The sequence below is a fragment of the Coturnix japonica genome, unplaced genomic scaffold (genome assembly GCF_054131305.1).
Source record: "Coturnix japonica strain WE unplaced genomic scaffold, WE-NBRP24 Scf041, whole genome shotgun sequence".
Lineage (NCBI taxonomy): Eukaryota > Metazoa > Chordata > Aves > Galliformes > Phasianidae > Coturnix > Coturnix japonica.
Window position 1 is genome coordinate 4,551,496 of NW_028188944.1, and position 22,485 is coordinate 4,573,980.

The 22,485-nt window shown below is 42.4% G+C and overlaps 1 protein-coding gene and 1 long non-coding RNA gene across 3 annotated transcripts; both read right to left on the minus strand.

Annotated features, from left to right (window-relative positions):
• Positions 1 to 601: 601 nt before the first annotated feature.
• On the minus strand, positions 602 to 7,921 carry LOC146752856 (uncharacterized). 2 transcript variants are annotated; one of them, XR_014940360.1, is made up of 3 exons: positions 7,661 to 7,886; positions 5,910 to 6,078; positions 602 to 1,792 (listed from the first exon to the last, which is right to left on the minus strand). It is a non-coding gene; the product is annotated as an uncharacterized LOC146752856 (long non-coding RNA). The 2 variants fall into 2 exon arrangements; XR_014940359.1 differs by lacking the exon at positions 602 to 1,792 and having other exon boundaries at positions 4,805 to 6,078; positions 7,661 to 7,921.
• Positions 7,922 to 15,817: 7,896 nt separating this feature from the next.
• On the minus strand, positions 15,818 to 16,650 carry LOC146752857 (obscurin-like protein 1). The gene is made up of 2 exons (XM_085531302.1): positions 16,314 to 16,650; positions 15,818 to 15,990 (listed from the first exon to the last, which is right to left on the minus strand). The coding sequence occupies exons 1-2, from the start codon at positions 16,570 to 16,572 to the stop codon at positions 15,818 to 15,820; spliced, it is 432 nt and encodes a 143-aa protein (XP_085387428.1). The 5' UTR covers positions 16,573 to 16,650.
• Positions 16,651 to 22,485: the final 5,835 nt, after the last annotated feature.

A 22,485-nucleotide genomic window follows, 5' to 3' on the forward strand; every position in this document is an offset into this window, starting at 1 on the left:
TATCTTTCCAGGTAAATTAATGCCTGACATATTTTATTATTAGGCTTTGAAAGGCCTAATAAATAAATTTACTAGACAATTTCTTCATTCAGTATTGCAGTTTAAACCAACAGACAACAGCAGAGAAATGGTTCATTGAAGCTAACTGCCAAATAGCTGGTATCATGATGCAAATCAACCCTGAACAGTGCCCAGCAACACTTCTGGTCCACCTCACAGCACACAAATACAACTCCTGCACACTGCCTTCTTTGTGCACAGGCTGCTGCAGTCTCCATTCAGCTGAGCAAAGGCTCAGAGTTTCTGTCCTCCCCCTTTCAGTACAGTTATCCCTCACTGGGGGCACAGAGCACGTACAGTCCAGTGGTCCAGTGGAGAGGCCACAGCCCCCAGAAGTGTGAGGAAGGGACTGGGCTGCACCACAGCAGAGGTGGGTGCTGTGCTGGGAATCATCTTTTCTAAGCTGATATTGCAAATGGACCACTGAGATGATCCCTCATACATCAAAGCCTGAATTCCCATTAGCTGTTGAAAACTATTTAAAAATTACTCTCAAAATACTTCTCCTTAGTTCAAAAGTAGACAAGGCAGATATTAGAGATGTCAGAGAAGACACTTCTTTATTCCCAGTGGAAATGTTATTTGTACCTTCTAAACACCAGAGCTATTACAATAAACAATTCCATGCAAATAGGAGATATTTATGAGCAAAGAGGCACTCATGGGAATGAAATTATGAACACAGGTTCTTATTCTTAAAATAGTCCCTATTTTATGCAGATTAAAATTCTCCCTTGAACTATTCCCGTCCCTGTTCCCACCCCAGCACAGGTCAGGAGGAGTCAGCCCCAGGCCATGCCACCCAGCCCCTGCCTGGCACAGCTGGGCTCCTACCAGCCGGATCACCAGCTGCTCCAGGCTGCAACCAAACCTGCTGCCTCTGGTGTGCCTGTCATGCTTATCACTGGTTAACAGGCCAAGAGAAGCTGCTGAACCAATGTTCTTGGCCTGTCTCACAGCAATCTCATGCAAGTCTCAAGTAGTAGTAGCCATAAATGATTAATTTTCAGCAACATGAGACAGGACTCCATCTGCATTGCTCTATACCATGGCCGTTACTATATTCTGTTCTACAAGATTTAGTATTAGCCTCATGCATCTGTGAGAAAGATTAAACAAACAAACAAAAAAATAAAAATAATTAAAATATCAACCAACACAAATGACCATGTCTAACTGAGAAGCAATGATTTTGAAGGAAATGAGTTTTAAGATACCACTGAAAGTTGCTAACAAATCTGAACCCTTACAAATACATCATCAAAATGCATCAGGAAGAGATACTTCTACTCAGCAATTCCATTTGATTGTTTTGAATTTGGTTCTAGGAAGGCTGTTTTTTTGTTGTTGTTGTTGTTTGTTTTTTTGAGGGAGAAACAGAAAGAGAGAGGAATACTTAAACAAAATATCTTGATAATCCATGAGCTTATGTTTGGAAGAAAAAAAGGGTACTTTGAAAGAGTGACCTTACAACAAATTTGCCAGTAACAGTGGTATTTCCCAGGCAACCAGCACTGCACTTGCCCTCAGCTCTGCCCTGGGCAACAACTGGCACAAGCAGGTCAGGACCTGGGCAGCAGACATCCACACTGCCATCAGGCTCCCACCTGAGGGTAGCCTTCCATCCCTCCAAGATGGTTTTTACTTGGGCACCTGCATCTTCACTGTAGAACATGTGCTCAGCTTTGAAGTCTATGGAAGGGGGTGACTTTTTCTGCAACATAGCCATAGCCTAAAAATGAGCATAATATAATAACCACATGAACTTTGTTCTTTAATACCTTTGGTGTTCTCAAAAATCATGCTAATCACAAATAAAAGCACAGTTGACAACATCAAATTACCAAAAGGGAATGAGCTCTGAACTTAAACAGAAGCTGGGGGACACAAATACATCTTGATACCTAAGGACATTTTGTACAGACAGAACAGCTACATTCCTGGGACGGGGACATGAAATTAAACGACTTTATGTAGTCAACTACAACTCTGTATTCACAGACAGGGAACAACTGGACGTTGCATTTCACCATGCTGGAGTGGACAAGCTGTTCTCCCACACCGTATACTCAGACCTTTCTACTACCACAGTGTTGCTCATCATTCTCTTCCCTGCTTGCCTTGCTGCCCCAGCACCTTGCTGTCTTGGAGATGTGTAAGAAACATTCCTTGGAGACAGTAACTACAAGACAGACAGAGCTCTCCAGTTAAACCTTCAACTTGACAGCTTTTCCCACTGGAAAGATCATTTTGTAGGTCCTTTCCAACCTTGTGATTCTATAAGTCTATGAAAGGGCACAGTGGGAATAGCACAGTATCTCCTGGGCTCAAAGGACCCTTTTAACTCCCAGAGCCCCTGCAAAAGGCTTGGGAGTGTCTGTCACACTGCATCCTTATGGTTGTTCTCCCACAGCAAAGAGGTGGCTTGGTTGATGATAGCACTGTTGGATTAAAGCTCACTGGCCTTTGGTCACTTACACTGCACCTGGTACTGAGCTGGTGTTCAGAAGGGCCACCCACAGTCCCCATTTCTGCCAAGTGGTTTTCCCCATTTATCTGAGCTTGAACTCCTGTATCCATAAAACAGGATTAAAACAGACCTATGCTGTTGTGCACAGAAATCCATAAAGAAACAATGCTGGTTATTGGAAAGACACAAATGCTCTCAAGTATGTGTGCAAAACAGTAGTAAATATTTTAATAAGGTATTAATGGTTGACTTAAAAGGCACTATGCTAATCTACAAAGAGCAAGACCGATGTGTCTACTTTCAACACAGGATTCTACACTCCTAATGGTCCTGTAATTTTCAGCTAAAGCCTGTTTCTGGAGGATTATCAATTGTCTCTCATAGGCATTACTTATAGAAAATTCTCAGGAACACTGTGCATATTTTAGCAGAGCCAGAATTATACAGAGAACATGCCTTATTTTCGTATCTATAGGAATAACTGGCTTCTGTGTCATTGTGTGCATAGGTTTTAAATTGTGGATCATCACATCAGTATCCTCCATGAACCTTAAATGCTTGTAAACATTCTACTTAGTAATGAATCTACATTTAATATAAATGTTTTTTTGCCTGAAGTTTATTCTAGGAAGAAAAGAACAGAAATTCTCATAATAAAAAATAAATTGTAGGTAAATCATATTCTTAAACTTCATATACTATTATATTTCATAACTTAAATTCTACAAATCTTGTACCAATTAAGCAAATTTTAAGAAAATGATATCAAAGCAGAGAGTACACAAAGTCAAGCATTTGTAGTTATAGCCTATGAAAGTCTAACAGTTCTCTCCTTATTTCCTTAAGGTAGTAAAGAGAACCATAAAACCACTGGTTGGAAGGGCTACCAGCCTGTTCAGTTGCTCACACTATGTTATGAACTCTCAGAAAGGCCTGATAAGGCATTGCTCGGGCAGACGATCTGCCCAGAACCAGACGATCTATATTAAAATACACGGCCTAACGCCATTGGCACCGTCTGAGAACCCCGGCTCTCTCCCAGCGGTGAACCGAGCCCAGCCCTGAGCCCGGCACAGAGCGACGGAATTTTCTTCTCCTTTGCAAGAAGCTCCGGAGCTGCTGCGCTCCACGAGTGCCATCTGCTGGCACTGCTGCGCATTGCCCGGGCGGCCCCGGCTCGGCTCAAGGGCAAATTGTTGTGAACTCCCTCGGATAGACAGCTATGTTAGCTGGATAATCACAGCTGCGATGCCACCAAGAGGCATTTTGCCATCCAGCTGTAATTCTGTTATTCAAAAGGTAACTGTCAAATCACTGAAATCACATCCAGTTTAATTTAAACCAACTCTCCACTGCCCCCACCCTTTATCTGCAGAAGAAATCAATTTAGAAGGCTAGAGGAAACCTAGAAAAGTATCTCATCGCTTTAGTTATGCCAAGAAACTAAAACCTGTTTTGGTAGTCTCTGTTTCACAGACTTCCAAGAGTATTGTGGAATATTACTGCCTTGGAATGGAAAGATTTACAACCAGAAAGCCTACAAGTTATTACAAAAACAACACATTAGTTAGAGGATTTACTGTTGCAATTAGGCTCTCAGATGTGCGACATTCGGGCAAAACAAACAAACAAACCAAAACAGAAGGAAGTGCAATTGCCATACATACAGACAGCCAGAACAACAAGAATACGTTTTCTTTAACAGAAGAATTGCTGTAGAAGGTAAGTAAAATAGTGAAAGAGAATGGCTACGCTCATGTCAGTAGATTTGAACAAATTATACTGGATATGGCTCAATGAATTTGTTAGCGCATTTCTGTATGGAACATCTGAAAAAAGGTGTATCCAAATCCAGAATTATCTTTAAAATGCTAGCTAGCAAACAGCAAAACTATTGCATTTATCTTACTGAAAACACAGATGCAGCACAAGTCAGCATTACACTGTACACAATCAGGAGGTGCTACATTTGATTTTCAGCTTTCCCCTGGAAATGAACCCACAGATTTGCAGAGAATGACACACTCATAACATCAGGCACTATCCCAATCACCTCATCCAAGTATAACTCAAAACAAGGCCTGACTTGATGTCCTCCGAGTTCATATAGAAACGCACTGCTTCAGTAGTATATTCATAGACTGTAGTCCATGATCCCCCACCCCCCTTCCACACATAAAAGACAGAATACCTTCTAAGATTAATGTAACCAATTAATTGCTGATAGGAACCTCCTCCTCTACCCAGCTGCCTCTGAGAGCATCTGTATTTGAAACACCATGCCAGAACAACTTCATCTCACTTTATAGTGAACCTGTTCTGAGGAACAGATGGTACATAGAGGATGTGCTGCACTGCACCCACAAAAATCCACTGCCTGCAAGCACAGCAGATTAATGGCCTTTCACAAATTATTAGTACATCCCCATTTTTCAGGTGTCAGATAGATGTTGCCTGAAATGTTATTGCTAGTACTCTAGAAATCCAACATCTACTCTATTTTCTTTCTTGTTATTTCTGGCAAAATATGTAATTTATGTCTTCCAAGCCATCTAAACTGCAATGTATTGACAGCCAGACAAACAAATGTGCTGGAAAGCAGATGCAAACAGACACATTCTTAATATATCTATAGTTAGGAAGAAAGAGGTCAAGTAAAGCCAACTGTTGCACAAGATACACTTTGGATTTAGTTCAGAGAAAGCTATGAGGAAGTTTTAATGTCACTTTCTTCATTAACTGTAATCTGGTCCACCTGAGGAGAAATGTGGAAGTCAACAAAAGCTAAGGTAAGAGCTTGCTCCTTCAGTCTTCCTGGCTCTGAATGAAAAGAAGAAGAACATACCAAGAAATCTTGCAGAGGAAAAAATAATCAGCTGGGATTTCAGTGAGAATTCCCAAGTGTACCTCAAGTTCAGGTTTCTGGGCATTACTTACACTGAACCCTGTGCAGTCAGATGTACAGTTGGAATAAGGCAAGAATAGTTATGTATGGTTAGAATAATACAAGAACAGTAATGTACAGTTGGAATAACACAAGAACAGTTGTAAATAAATAATCAGATGTTATCTATGGGAAAAACTCATCAACTCTGAGGCCTTCAGACAAGATGGAAAAGGTTGAGTCTTGCCACAAAGGAGCGATCTCCAGAAAGAGATGCTGCCTTAGTGGTCAGCCCTTAAATGAAATCTAGGAGAGATCTCTGTCCTTTTCCTCAAAGGCAATACCAGCTGATCAATAACTGTTCCACACTTTGAACAGCCAGAGCTAATGATATTGTATATAGCTACATAGTATCAACCTTCTATTTCTATCCAGTTATAATCTTATGCGCACTTATTAAAATTAAATTGAATGCAATCACTTACAACTCCTGACCTGAATTATCTCTGCTTCACGTCAGACCTCTTCAGCACAGCACTAGGGATTAACTAGCATTGTAGAAGCACAGTATGGGCAAGGAGTCCAGGACATTGAGAGTGTAGCCTCCCTGACTGCTTGGTGTCCCACTACAGTGCTGTGACCTTCCTGACAGCATGAAGAAATTCTGGAACAAGAGAATAGCTTCACTGCATTAGTAATAGTCATTACACTCCTTTTTCCTCATATATTTCCCTCCTAGCCTTTAGAAATCTACAGGAGTATTTTCAGAGCATCAAGCCTAAATTCATACTTGCAAAATCCATCCACATTTCTCCTGTAATTACAGCACACAGAGCAGTGCTGACAACCTGAAGTCTTTTGAGGCTCCTGTCCCATTGATCTGGACACTAAACAGGGGAAAGCTACTGTGGACGTTAGTGGATTCACAGCTGTATACCCAAATTTTCCTGTGCTCAAACTCATTTCTTTGTTTGGGAAGCTGAAAAGGAATTGAAGAGCATCAGTTAAATATTTCATGTTGTGCTGGAATGTATAATTCATGATCAAATCCTTGAGAAAGAAACAGATAAGATGGAGCTGCAAAAGCTTTAAATGAAGTATTTTCTTTTTGTAGTAAACTGACTGCTGAAAAAGTGCTTTTCTTCTTTTCTATTGGTATTATAATGAGAATTAAAAACGTGATAGAAGTAAGAAATGCACTAAATGGATTTGAACAGTTATTCACTTATACATTTTGTTGATTGATGCAATTAATGTTTTATACATGCTTTTCCAAAGGTACCCTGTTGTACTGAGTTCCTCCACATATCACTACCTCCCATAGGAATGGGATGCATTGGCCTCAACGTTTAAACAACCCCATGTGTTGTTCTTTTATTGTAGTAAGCTCGAGGAGTCACAGGGGCTATTTAGCAGTGCTTTTGGAACACAGCTTTTGGAACTGGTTCACTCCGTTAAAGCTGATGTGGTGGTTTCCAAAATCTGAACTTTCCTCCCCTTCTCCAGCTGGACACCCCTATCTCCCTCAGCCTCTCCTGATAGCAGAGTTGCTCTAACTTCTGTATCTTCTTGGTGGCCCTGCAGTGGACTCTGCAGCAGCTCTGTGTCTCTCTTGTACTGGGGAGTAGAAGACATAAGCAGACTACTTCAGATACGGCCTCACCAGTGTGGAGTAGAGGGGAAGGAGCTCTTCCCTCCTGCTTGCTTGAGCACTGAACTTAACAAAAACACTGGGATATGAACATTTCTTGTTTTCTGGTTGTTGGGCTTTTGGGGTCTGTTGTTGTTTATTTGGCTGGTTGGCTTGGAAAGTTCAATACCATTATACATGCGCTGGTAGGATCTCATCTGATAAACTGCATATAGTTTTGATTACACATATTCAATATAGACTAATTCAGATTGCCATCTTTTCTTGGCTCACTAACAACCAAGATCATAGAACCATAGAATGATCACAGAATCATAGAGTGGCCTGAGTAGGAAAGGACCTCAAAGAGTATCTAGTTTTAAACCCCCTGTCAAGGGGCCACCAACCACCAGACCAGGCTGCCCAGATCCACATCACACTGGAGAATCATTCGGTTTCCAGATTATTTTAAGGAAAAGATTTTAATCCATCGTATTTTCTGAAAACTAAGAATTGATCCTGCTCAAGGAAACAGAAGAGAAAAACATCACCCACAGGCTGCAGATATTTACCTCAACTTCTCTACATGCCATCCCCAGTGTGCTTTTCAACTCACCTTGCACAGTGACCCTGGCTTTTGTTATGGAGTCCTCTGTCTCACAGGGGTACTCCCCACTGTCCTTGGCAGTAGAGTCATGGATGATCAGAATGGCCCCAGTTCCCTCCTGCTGCAAGTCGTACTTCTGGCTTTTTCTGATTGCTTTGCCATCCTTGTACCACCTGATGTTCAAATCCGGTTTTGACAGCTCACAGCTCAGGCTGATGTCCTGCCCTGCTGCTGCTGTCTTATCCTCCAGCTGTTTTGAAACCTCAGTAGGTTTTCCTGGAAGAAAACATTGCTTTTTGAGTAACATACACTTAGGGTAGGATGCCTCTCTCAAAATACATGCATCTACATGCTGGAGATAAGTTAGAGAGGCACTTGCAACAGACGCCATCCTACAGCCAGTAGTAATCTGCAAAGTACAGACAATAGAATTCCAGGCAGCATTTATTCTCTCTTAAATCTACCCAATTGAGGATGATGAACCATGTCTGAAAACTGCCTCTCTCTTCTCTCCACTCATCACACTGGGAGCCTCGGATGATGCTCTCAGATGCACATGCTCTAGATAGGAATTTGTTGTACAGCTAGATGATGTGAAGGCCATCCCTTCAGCTTATATTTAGAGGATATTTGCTCCCACAGTTCCCTCAACAGAGCATTCCTGATTTACTGTTAATGGAACAAGCTGTAGTGAGATGCCCATTTCCAACACTACCCCAGTGCTTTGGGTAGTTCTCACATTTGTGTAAAATGTTTCCTCCTTTTACTTATTTTTAAGAGAAATTCTCAGTGCTTCGAGGTTCAAGTAGAAGGTTGCTATTCACTTTAACCATATTATGAGTTAGCTCTCACGACAATCTTATCAGAAGACAGTTGAAGGAATCAGGCCCCAGAATCTCTCCCATCTCATTACCTTTCACAGACAGAGAGGCTTTGGAGGTTAGACCACGGGCAGTAAAAAACGACTTCCCCAGCGTCAGTAGGAGTCACACTTTTGATAAGGAGAGTATATTTCCAACCCAAGTTAGAAGCTTTTAATCGCCCACCACTTTCCACTCTGCTTCCATTCAGTGTCCACTTGAACTCATCAATGCTTTCATGGGACAGAATGCATTCAAAAGTACAATCTTCTCCCTCCTGGATTTCAGTGTTTTTCAGCCGTTTGGTAATGCCACTATTCAGCTCTGGAAGGTAAGAGATACGTTAGTATGAGGTTTATATGGAGAAAAGGCATTTGTGACTGACATGAGTAGCAGTACTGGTGTTTTAACTCAGGATTTGCAGAACATGGCTGCATTCCTTACTGATGTATTCTCTAAGACATTCTCCACTCAGAATTACCAGAAAGCTATAAAGAAAAAGAGACGTGAATCTCTTGTCTTTGCTCTGGAAGAACTACAATTAGAGCAGCTCAGTCCATGGAGCAGAATGAAGATTCAATGAGCTACAGAGGGAACAACCTAACAGAGAGGACAACTCTAGGATGCTGCGTGAGAAAAAGGGTTTTGCCTATGACAAGAAATTAAATGTTTCTATTAGCTAATTTGTTACCATCCTACCCCTACTGGTGTTCAAACCATTTCTCCGTTTTAGGGATGTTTAGAAAGGAAATATTTCCAGGACATTCTTGATGTGTTTGGTGATTTTCATGGCAAAATGAGATACATTTACATCAAAAGCAATGGGAATTTTCCAGACATCACTGCACTAAATTGCAGTAATACACTTCTATTGTAGAAACTATTAAGGCTCGTGGGGCAATAGGTGTAAGACATAGTGACCACACTGAATGTGCTTTCAGCACTCCTTTACTTTCCACAGTACTTACCCCGAATGCCGACCTTTGACTTGGCAACATCAGTGCCAATATCACAGGTATAGAAACCTGCATCTGACATCTCGAGGTCATGGATAAGGGGACATAGGGTCTTCCCAGACTGTACCAGCTCATACTTGTTGCCAGAAGTGAGCACAACACCGTCCTTCTTCCACACTGGTTTGACCTTCTCTTTAGAGACTTCGCATTCCAATTTAATCACACCCCGCTCCTCACCAAAAACATCATCCAAGGACTTCATGAAAACATCAGGCTTCTCTGCAATTAAAAAGGCAAAACAGAACAATGTGATACAGAAGTTGAGACATTTCCAGTTGCTTTCAGATTTTTAAAGAGAGATAAATAAATCTTTACCAGCACTGACGACACCAATATAGAACCTAAAGTGGTTTCATGTCTGTTGACTGAATGCACTTTATGGAATTCTGAACTAATCAGTAGGAGAATACAGGGAACAGGAGGGACAGCCTGCATTGCCAGTGGGTGGGACTGATATCATATGAAGTAATTGGGATGCAGCTCTTCTAAAGCAGGAGAGCTGGCATTGACCTCACATGGAGCAGAGCTCATACAGCAGGCCACAGGATTAAGAGGATAAGCTGCTGAACACTTTTGATTTTCCTGTTTTATTGACTCCTCTTATCTGTCTTCTATTTCACACATCAGATGTTTATACTGGGGAAAAAACTTCCACCAAATGCAAAAGAAAGGAGAAAGAGGAAATCCTTCAAACTCTGAGCGCATAGAGTAAAAGAGCTTAATTGCTGGGGAGAGCAGATTAGAATCACAGTACCCTTAGAATTGGAAGAGACCCTTCAAGGCCATCTAGCCCAGCTCCCCTGCAATAAATAGGGACATTCACAGCTAGATCAGGTTGCTCACAGCCTGGTCATTAGTCATCCCAGAGGCAAAACACACATGGAATGATCTCTCCCTGCAGTCATAAATCCTTAATTCCATAAATCACTGGAAGAAAGCCCCTCATGACTTTGATGGCTATCTGAGCCCCAGAGAGGAGAGCTTTAGAAGCAGGATTGCTGCACAATAGAATGAACTGGAGCTCCTTAGCATCTCTTACATCCAGGAGGGGTGTGATCAGACCCACCTATCACCTTCAGGCGCGCGCTTTCTGATACCTTGTCTGACTTCACTGTCACTGTGCCAGCATCCTCAGGCTTAACCTGCTTCATTGTCAGTGTGCAGCAATTGCCAACATTCTTGATGTCATTGCAATTGTTGGTGTAAAGGAGGTTGCCATTCAGGAACCATTCCACGTCCTCGTCATCATGGGACAGCTCGCAGGAGAAGACAGCAGAGCTCTCTTCTTCAATTTCTACATCCTGCAGGTGCTTCGTTACTTCTACATTGCGGGCTGTGGGGAAACAAGGTGAACTGTTACCACTGTTACTATAAATCATACTGGGATGTGGTAGAATGGTTGGACTAGATGATCTTTGTGTAATCTTCTCAGTGAAGATTATACATTTATAAAGTTAGCAGGAGAGAACGGCAGAAATCAACCCCAAGAAGAGAAATCTGAGGTGAAATAGGACATGGAAGAGGTCACCCTCCCTGCTCATACCTTCAGCTGTCAGCGTGGCCTCAGTCTGCAATTCCTGCCTTGCACTTGTACACACCAGCATCATCGGGCTTCAGCTTCAGAATCTTGAGCTCTGCTGAATGCTTATCGCTCTTGATCTTGTACTTCTCAGAGGGCTTGATGAGTGTGTGGCCTTTGAACCATTTCACAACCTTTGGAGAAGGCCTGAAGTCACAGGACAGGATGACAGAATGATGTTCCAAAGCTGTCTTGTCCTCCAACTTCCTGGTGATTTGTATATGGTCATCTGCAAAGCAGGGGTGGAAGAGAAGAAAGGATGAGGACAATTGGAAGAAGAGGAAAGTCTCTTGCATGTATTCCATTCCAATTAATGTCAAGTTCACAATGGTTCTTTGAACCACTCTAAAGATAAAACAAACGATTGTCTATAGGGAATGCCATTGACTACATTTCTATAAAGTAATACTGTATATTATCTACCAAATGCAAGGTCCAGCTCTTGTTCTGTGCTTATTAAATTGCTCCCAATTGTTGAGGCTTTTATTCAAATAGGAGTGAGTTGAAAATATAACAAGTACTTTAGGATGTGAATGGAGACTCTTATGCTGGGGACAACAGCAGATAAAAAGCCTGCAAGTTTCTTTCAGATGAAATCAATGACAAACTGCATCAAATTTAGGTGCTACCAAACTTAACTTTGTCTAGTTCAGAAATACAATTAATTTCACCTGATCTGACTTCTTTGGTATAGCCAAGGACAAAACCTCAGCTCTGTACATCTGAATAGTAAGCACATCACAGCTATTCAAACAGATCTTTTATTGAGATGCAGCTGTCTCATTTAGTGTCCAACGACTTTTAAATGGAAATGGAGCAGACCCTCCAGACACACACAAAATATTTCAAAGACCCCAGTGAAGGAAGACTGTACGTTAATTAATTCTTCATCTTCATGATGTAAACCAAGCCTGGATATGTTACCTCTGACAAGCAGATTGGCTGTGGATTTTGATTTGCCAATTGAGAACTGAATGGTGCTTGTCATATCGGTGGTGGTTTTCGGTATGGTCAGCTGGTGGATGGTGCCTTCTTGCTGCATAATCAAGTTTCTGCCAGCCTGTTAGACTTCCCACGTAGATACCACTTGGGAGGTTTCACAGAAGGAACGGATATCTCGCATTCAAATTTGGCTTCTTCAGGCTCAGTCACATCCTCATCACACAGCTCCTTTACTAGATTAATGGATTGCTCTTTAAGAAGGATGGAACAAGAGAAAGCAGAGATTTAGAAGGAATGTAAAAAACCCTTACATTATCACCCCACTTACTCACGTCAGCATTACTGCACATGAACACTACACCTATCAGCTCAGAATGCCTTGAAACTACATTAAAAATAATAGAAAGCAAAGAATGTTGTTAAGAAGTCAGACAATAAGATTGACAACCTGAAGAGAGCCCAGATCTTCTGATTCCCAGTCCAACATCTAAATCAAACCGTGACCTTCCCATCCCAATATCAAACTCCTCACATTACGAAATGGAAAAGAGGTTCAATGAAACACGGACATTGATAATTACTTTGGTTAAATACAGCAACTTAGCTCTGAACAACAAGTTTTCTCCTAGTAAAGGTCTCTGTAGCTCAAATGTAATGACTCTACTTAGGAGAAATTCATTTTCCAGGAAGTTCATGCCCTTATAATGGTAACAGTGGCAAAGCTGGGGACTGAACTCTTGAGTAGTGTGCTAACTCAAATGTCTCCCTTTTCTTTATCACACTTAACATCATATATATACCCTAACATTGTATATATTAAAAAACAAAACAAAAACCCTGTGTTCTTTTCAAACAGCAAGAGAAAATGAAGAAAAAGTCAAGCTATGTTTTTTATCCCTCAACGTTCAAACACAAATCTGAAGTCTAAACGTAGAAAATCAACCTCCTAAGAAAATAATCCGTTTTACTTAGCAAAAGGGGAACTCCCTTCTGAACCTTCTTCATTTCAGATGTCTTATATGCTTGATCTCCAACCCACCCCCCACTCAGGAGAAAGATCCCCCTCTTACACCCTACCATCTTGCCGCATTCTGATGTTGTCATCAGCCTTCAGCTTGTTGTCATCTTTGTACCACTGGCTCTGAACCTCATCGTGTGAAATCTCACAGACAAAAGATGCACTCCCATATTCATTCACTTCCACATCTTCCAGTGGTTTAACAATCTTGATATCTCCAGCTGTGAAACAGTAGAGATATATTTGTCAGGGTATTTCCAGAACTGAGTGCAGCATCTTTTCCTTACACATATTTGCATAGAAATAAGTAGGATTATGTTTTATTCTAAACCATCATCCATTCCTGAGTCATTTCTCTCTTCAACACAGTCAATGCATTATTGCCCTTGAACTTAAAGATAGACTTACTAGCTACAATGGAGCTCCCTGCAAACAGTTTTCATGGAAACCAGAATCTCATTTATTCTAAAACATTTCAAGCAAAATTAAGGGTAGAAAAACAATAGAACTGACTGAATCTTTAAGGTCATTTAGTTCCAGTCCCCCTGCTATAGGCAGGGACACCTCCCTCCAGACCAACTCTTCTCCTCAGGGTCAAGGCTTCTCTCAAATCATTCTCCTCTAAGCCTGTGCCTGTGCTTGGGATTGCCCTGACCCAGGTGCAGGGCCTTGTACTTGGCCACACTCAAGTTCATGAGGCTGCCAAGGGCCCACCTCTCCAGCCTGTCCAGGTCCCTCTGGGTAGCATCCCTTCCCTCTAGCACATCAACAGCACTGCTCAGCTTGGTGTCATCTGCAAACTTGCTGAGGCTGCATTTTATTCCACTGTCCATGTTGCCTACAAAAATGTTAAATAACACTGGTCCCAACACCACCCTCCACCTGGACACTGAGCTATTGACTGCAGCTCTCTGAGTGTGACCATCCAGACAGTTCCCTATCCTGCAACTGGTCCATCCATCAAAACCATTTTTCTCCAGTTTGGTGACCAGGATGGCATGCAGGACGGGATCAAATGCTCTGCACAAGTCCAAGTAGATGATGTCAGTTGCTCTCCCATTATCCACTGATGCTGTTACTCCATCATGAAAGGCCACCAAGTTTGTCAGGCATGGCTTGACTTTGAGGAAGCCATATTGGTTACCACCAATCTCCTCATCTTCATTTTCCAAACTATGCCAAGGAGAACTAGACAGAACTCTACAATGTCGTGTCACTACAAACCTGTCTGAATCATTGGCTTCTCTGCATGCTCATCACTAGTCTCTCCTTAGCTTGTGTGCCCACAAACAATGTATGGGGAATGTCAGCCACAAATCTTACCTAGGGGACATCTTTGCTTCAAAGTCCCTTGAACATCACACAATCCCTTTTAACTCTCCAGGTCTGCACTTATTTATGTCAGAATCAGACCATATTTCTGTGCTGCTATTTCCCTTTCCTTCTGAAGGGCCTGGATATAACTTAGATTAACCTCAGGAGCAGAGTTCCTGCATAAAACAGCCAGTACTGAAACAGCAACCCAACCTGGTTGCAGACTGAGAGAGAAAATGAGAGTTCACCAAAGTCATGGGACAGGACAGATGTTCATGTTCATGCTAACACTGAACCCAAGTGGCCACATGAGTACAGCATCTAGTAGGAAATCAGAAAAAAGCATCCTTTCAGACGTCCCTTGGGAAGGTGGAATCTACCAGGGCAAAGCAGACCCGTGTGTTCAGTAACCAGTCTGATGCTTCAGAGCCCGATGATGAGATACAAACTGGGGTTTAACCAATGCAACACATGGAGGGAAAATCTGTCTTGAGCATAAAGAAGAAAGAGAAAGGTATCCAAAAGGACTAACCAAGAAATGCCCAAACTGCCCATGAAGCATTTCTTCCTGTGGTGCAAAATACCACAATAGGATTTATTTGCTCTTTCAGTTAAACATAAAATGAACCTTTAGGGTAGCTGATGTCTTGCCTTAGGCTGCTCAGCATGTGCATGTTCCCTGATTTTCATATTCACACTTGTGAATAATGAGACTTCTCTTATTTCCCTGGGAAGTAATGCCCACTTTTTTACTTTGACAGAGCTCCTTCCAATCCTAGGAGGGAAAATATCAAGTCAGATCTCCATTAGTCCTTCCATCTCTGCACTGAGCAAAGGGAGCCTTCAGATCTATGCTTAATTCACCCACTCCCCTAGAATTAATGGAACTGTGCTTACTGGAACATATGCTGAAGCTTAAGCACAGTGCACTGTTTTCAACATGTAGGAATGGCTATAGAACATGCATAAATTCTGTCTGACATATGACAGCTTAAAGCACTGCAGAGGACTGTTAACAAGCCCGTTTGGACATCACCTTGAATAAATTATGTTATCCCCAAGTAAGGGAAGGAACAGCGGAGCACCGGGGAGGTACACAAAGTGCCAGAGCAAATTCTCACACTGTCAGGTTCAAAGAAAACTCAGATTTCACCCCAAAAACCCAGTTCACAACAAGGCTACAAAATCCTGGATGAGAATTTCTGTGTTAGACTTGAAGCTCAAGACTGTACTGTAGTGCAATCAACAATATTTTGTGCAGCATGACCTAAAAAGTTCACAATAAAACCAAAAAAAACTTCAATTTCAACTTGATAAATGAACTCAGGACATAATAACAAAGAGTGCTGATCTGGGCAAATAAAAGAGCATAAAGAAAAGAGAGCAATGCAAAAGCTATCAAGCAAAATCTTAGACTCGCATCCCTTGGAAGTGAAATTAAAGGCTCTCATTCATTTCCAGAGAAGTCAGAAAGGAAAATACCATTACATGCCATACCTTGAACCACTTGATGTCCACCTTGGGCCTGGACAGCTCACACTCAAATGTGACCTTGTCCTTCTGAGTGACGCTAATGTCTGCCAATGGTTTGCTGATTTTCACAGGCAATTCTGAGAAGGAGAAAGAAGGATGTGGATTTAGTTGGGAATGAGGTCTCTAGGAGCATCTGGCATAAGGAATAATGAAAGGCAGTGCCTACTCTCCATGCGTACTAGAACTTGTAATTAACAACAAAGAAAACTATTGTTTTGAGCACATTATCATTACTTGTGCTAGGGACAATCATGTTACAACAATCCTCTTGATATCTGAGGGATACTCTGGTGGCAATGGCCCAGTGCATAACATTCTTTGCAGCTGGAAGGAAAGCTGGTTCTGCTGTTCAAGTAATCTGGGACAGGAGCAGATAATGACACCTTGCACCAACCAATACCTGTCACAGTGAGCCTCCCCGATGAATTCATGCCTTCTGCTTTAAAGGAAATGAGTCCTGCATCTTCAAGGGTCACAGAAGAAAGTGTCAAGGAACGTTTCTTCCCCTGGACACCCATTGTGATATTTGGTGCAGGCTTCAGCCGCACGCCGTCCTTCTGCCAAGTCCCTTCCACATCCTCATGGGACACCTCCACCGTAAAGGTGACAGTTCCCTTCTCAGGGAATTCCAGGGGCTGCAGACCTTTCACCAGCTTCATCTGCCGCACTGAAAGACAACGGGGACAGGTTGGAGATCTCACACCAGCAGCTGAGAAATAGAATCATCAAAGGAATCAGAGAAAGGTTTAGGTTGGAAGGGACCTTTGAGATCATCCAGATCCAACCCCCCTCTGCTGTAGGCAGGGATGCTTCCCTCTACACCAGATTGCACAAAGCCCCATCCAGCCTGGCCTTGATTGCTTGAATAGCATCATGACTTCCAAAACAAGTTACTTCCCTCTTCCTCTCCCAGGTACAGTATCTGCTAATTAAGCAACAGCCTTTGCAAAGAAGAAAACTTGTTCATAACCAGGTCCATGGGTGCTCTTAAATGGATCTTTCCAGATGGAAAAAACATTTCAGGTGGCCTCCTAGAATTTACCTCTTTTTGTGTTGCACACAAGACTGAAAAAAGAATTAGTTTTGCAAAGTTCTTCTTGTCATAAGGAAACAAACATTTGGGGAATGGCAGAACCAGGTAAAGTTTACCATCACGTCAAGAAATTTGAAATTTCACTCTCATGTTCTTGGTGTGGTTTCTGCAATAATTATTTGGATTAATTAAGCTTTTCCTTGATGAAACCCTAGAAGTATATCACAAGAAGGACCAACTTACCCATGACCTTTTATTTGTCTTACTCAAGCATCTCCTCCTGACCATAACTGACAATAAAATATTCAGCCAAACTACAGGTTTGAACAGCTGAGTTGTTTCTAGGATCTCCTGTAATCTTAAGCATGGAACACACACTTGTCTTTTGACTAAATGTCTTTTATAGTGCAGTAAACAACAGGTTTTCACATGGCTATTCCTCATTTACCTTGCTCTGAACTCATTCTCAAACCATGCGAGATCGATCCAGGGAGAAGGGGAGGAGAGGGGAAGGGAAAGGGGAAGTCCACAGTCCTCTAAAATCAGGCTTCTTAGCCTAAAGCTCAACAGCAAATAGCAGTCTACTTCCCCACATTGCTAGACTCCGAGCATTTAAAGAACATCAGCTGACCTCATTATGAGCTCTAACATAGCCAAAGGAATTAATATACTCAAATATTCTCTTGAGTGATGAGAAATATGGAGCATAACTTCAGACTTCTGCTGTTCAACTCTCACTTCTATCATCAACCAGGGTAAGAGTTCAATGCCGTTTTAGATGGAGGACTCATATTTTAAATAATTTATCTCATTAAGGCTTGGATTCCCTAATACAATTAGCTAAATTCCAGTTTGGATCATGCTTCACCTTGGATCACTTAGGGCTTCAGCCACTTAATGGAACTAACTCAATTTGTCTACAGAGAAGCTGTTTTCTATAGCAACAATAAGCTGTGTAAGTACAGTGAGGGTGGGCAGGGGTTGGACTCAGCTATCTCAGTGGTCTTTTCCAGCCTTGGGTGCAACTTGTAAGAGGGAATGAAGCAGCAAACTGCACAGCACTGAGCTGCATTCTTCCGACACGTGCTATCAATGAACTGCTGTATTTCCCTATCTTCTCTAGTGCTATTCATCTAACCTAACTGAAACAGTAAGCCTGAACCCAGATATAAATCAGGATCATAGTCAGCTGTGGTTGCTTATGTATTCAGAAAGACACTCTAGAGGGTAATTCAGTGCATCTAGAAATTCAAGTAGAAGTACCTTAGTCAAAAATATTCCACATCCAGGTTTTCACCTCGCTACCACTACATTAAAAATGAGAATCCAATTTGTGGTGTGGGTCATTTATGTGTTTCCAGGGGGAATTGTGGCTGTTCCATGCCCACAGGGTAGAAGACAGCCAGTCTTCCTCTAAGCCACATAAACAGCTGCTTAGTGCTCCCAAAGCGAATGCTCACCAGTTGTTTCCAACTTGAAGGTCATCTTCTGGCCAGCAGCCTCGCAGATGTATTCTCCAGCATCTTTCTTCTCCAGCTGCTCCACAACCAGACGCCGTGTTTTGCCCACAGATTCCAGTTTGAACTTTCTGGAGGAGGCAAGCAGTCTTCCATCCTTGTACCATTTTACTTCGGTTGGATCCTGTGCTACTTCACAGCTGAGGGAGGCACTTGCTGCCAGGGCAGCACTCACCTCTTTCTGCACCTTCTCCTGGTTTATAAACACAGGTTTTGGCTCTGAGGGAAGAAAAGAAAAAGTATTGACTGAGGGACTGAAATGAGACCATCTTGCAGGTCTGTATGTACAGCTTGGAACAGGTTTAGATTACCACTTGTGCCCAAACTAATAGCCTTCACTAGAGAATATCAGCTCTTCTGTTGAAACAAAGTGTCAAATCTAGGCAAGAAAGAACCTAGGAACTGAAGGAACCAAGAGGGTCCTTGAACACCAGTCCCATGGTTGCAAGTCACTATGCAAACATATTGAACCCAAAAGAACATCTGTCCTGCAGGCAACCAAAACCTGAGTTCCTTTTACTTAAGACCCACTGTGAAACATCAAAACACATAAACATGTGATAGTCAAACCACTGGCTGCCTTTTCATGACCCAGAACAGTACTCCTGGCTTCCTGAACAGACTCCTCATGGCCTCTACCATTGCCACAACTGTGACTGTCAAAGGCACAAAGGAAATATGCTCACCAACGCAGTCCTTTGTTCTTTGTGTGTGATTTGCAGATATCTATCTTACTTTGAGCTCTGGGAATAGTCAGCTCTACCAGGTCTCTTACTGTGAGTAGCAGACTCACCTATCCAGATGCAGCCTCCAACATAAAGGCATAGTAAAAAGACAGTGTACTACTAGGAGAAGTTCCTGCTTCTCCTGCCACGAAAGGCTGCACGTAGAACATGCACTCCAGCCTCACTGCACATACTTATCTTAGTCAAATGTTTCGGTGAACAAGAATTACAGTTTGGGATCTCAGGCACTGGAGAGATTTGAATAATATCTTGAATATTGTATCCACTGTACATATATTACTAATTATTGTTCTACAGACAGACTGAAACAGGTCTTTGTGTCATACTGAAACCAAATACTTTCTACAAACCCAGGCAATCAAGCCTAGGGAAAAAACCTCAGCGCAGACTACTGCACTGCATAATAGAAACTAGATATTACTTTACTGTTCTCTGCTGTATTTCAGACAACACCTGTCTTACCTGTGACTTGAATCTTGAAGGTGAGTTTCTGGCCAGCAGCCTCGCAGCTGTACTCCCCTGCATCTTTCTTCTCCACCTGGCTCACCACCAGCCGACGCTGTTTGCCCTCTGACTCCACCCTGAACTTCTTGCTCGAGGTGATCAGTTTCCCCTCCTTGTACCACTTCACCTCCGTCTTCTCCTGGGCCACCTCGCAGCTCAGCGTGGCATTTTGAGTCAGTACAGCCTTCACCTCCTTTTGTACCTTGTCCTTGTTTGTAAACACGTCTTCTTTCTCTGCAGGGACATCACAACAGTCACACCGTTTTGCTGTAGTCTGCTGCAGAGCTAACTCCAGTTCCCCATTTTCACTATACTTGCCCTTCACAGGGACCACCATGATGCCTCATTAAGACAGGAAAATACTTTCCCCTCTATTTTGCCTTGGGAAATGATAGGCATATCATATCATATCATATCATATCATATCATATCATATCATATCATATCATATCATATCATATCATATCATATCATATCATATCATATCATATCACATCATATCACAAAGCTAAACATTTCTCAGTCTGATAGCAGATTTGGACATGAGATTTAGAACACCTGCATGCACTGCTGAACCTCCTCCCTTCTCTTTTTTTCTTCTCATGTCTCTCTACATTTCCAGTAAATCAGAAGGGAACGGCCCTCTAGAACAGGTTGCCCAAGGAGACTGTGGATGCTCCATCCCTGCAGGCATTCAAGGCCAGGCTGGATGTGGTTCTGGGCAGCCTGGGCTGCTGCTTGGCAACCCTGCACATAGGAAGAAGGGGGTTGGAACTGGATGAGCACTGTGGGCCTTTGCAACCCAGGCCATTTATGAGTCTGATTAGTGGCATTTTCCACCTAATTGTGTCATTCAAATTTTGTAACCAGTTCCCTTTCAGCACCTCCCCTTTTCTCACTCCTTGCATGCCTGGTGTTCTCTTGCACTGTAACCCTGCAGGCACCAGCTGACTACAAGAGGTGCACAAGTTACCCTCCTTGCCTATGGTTTGTTGCAGTAATTCATTCCTGGATGGAAAAGCACATGTAGAAAAGTGTAGCTATGACACTAGATGACAAAGAAAGTCCTAAAGCCAAAATGTTTTGCACCAGAGAGGCTGTCAGTTGATCGTCCAAATGCAAGACACACCAAATGAAGCACTCCTTTATCTCTGGGATTCCAAGCATTTTCTCACCTCTGACTTTCACTTGGAATGTCACTTTGTCATCTTTTGTTTCACAGCTGTAGCTCCCTTGGTCTTTCAGGGTAACATTTCTGACCATGAGCTTGCGGTGCGTCCCCTGGGAGATGATGGTTGTCCTCTGGTCCTGCTTCACCTCTGTTTGATCTTTCTTCCATACGACAGCTCCGCTTGCAGCTGACACCTCACACACCAGCTCCAGGCCTTCAGAAGGACTGACTGATATTTCTGGAGTCGTTTTGGGCTTGTTGACAAAATTAATGGCTTCATCTGAAGAAAAAAAGAGAAAGTGGTTTACATCCTGACTCAGGCTTATTCAGCACAGCATTAAGATACAGTTAGAGCTGATTGTAATGTCTCTGCTCATTACATTTGGGTGATCGAGTTTCACCTCTGGAGGTACACATACAAATGTCTGTTTGATTCTCCTGTGTAAGGAAAGAGTAAGTTCTATGCAGACAGTTCTTATTTCTTTTAATCAATTCTGTATTCTGCACATGTTCTTCTGAAGCTAAAATGAAGGCAGCTAAGTAACGTGTTTGCAATACATGAACAAACCTATTCAACACCTTGTCTCTAAGCTAACAAGCAGCGTTTGATGAGCACATCAGTATTTCATGCCCTTCATTCCATCCAGACAGAACCTGCCTGAGGAGCAAGCTGATGGCTGTCAGCTACAGGCAGACCTAGCTTAGTATTGCATTTCTTAGAGCAACAACTGTCGCTTTCATTCACTGAATATACCAAGGCCAATTGCTATGCCAGGCACATTTATGGCGTCAGTGAACAAATAATTCGTTAAAAATTGTAATAGACAGGAGACATCTATTCTTTTAAAACTAGGTGACCAAAGAAGAACAGTCCCTCTAGAGTCAAGCTGTTAAGAACTAATAGCACCAACCAATATCACATAGATAGATTACTTCCCTGCCCTAAGACCATCTTGTGACCATTTGGTGCTCCTAATTAAGCCCTCTTGATGGCATTTTGTCTGAGCCATGTGACATTTTGTGATAGGAGTTACTGCTAGTGTTCCCTTAACCCTACACCAAAGTAGGAGGTATCCATTCTCAGGGAATCATGCAGGCTTCCTCTGTATTTGATGCTCAGAGACAGCCCCAGAACTTTTTAAATCTTAGCTTAGCTCTCATCCAATAATGTTCATCAAACAGTGCAATTTGTCCTTTGGGGATGCCTTTGTTCTGCATCAACCAGTTCCAAAGGAGTCTTCTTGGCTTGTTTTAGATCAGTTTTTCAACAGATAAAGCCAGGGTCTTTGAATTACAAAGTGAAATTGCAGAATGCATGATTCTCAACCAAACAGAACGGGAGGTGGGATGCAGGGTGAATACCTGAGCCAACACCACCTGCAAGAATCCTTCAATATCTTAGAAATCTCTAGCCATCCCAAATCCAGTGTTGTGCTTGATCTATCATCTCTGCTGAGTTTTTAGCTAGCTGATGGTGAGCATCTTGGTGGTGATGGGTGAGCAGTCGGACTAGAGGGTCTTAATCAACCTTAAGGATCCTGTGATCAGAGGAACGTGAATGTGCTGTTAGAGGTCACAAGCGCTGCGCTGCAGCATGAGCA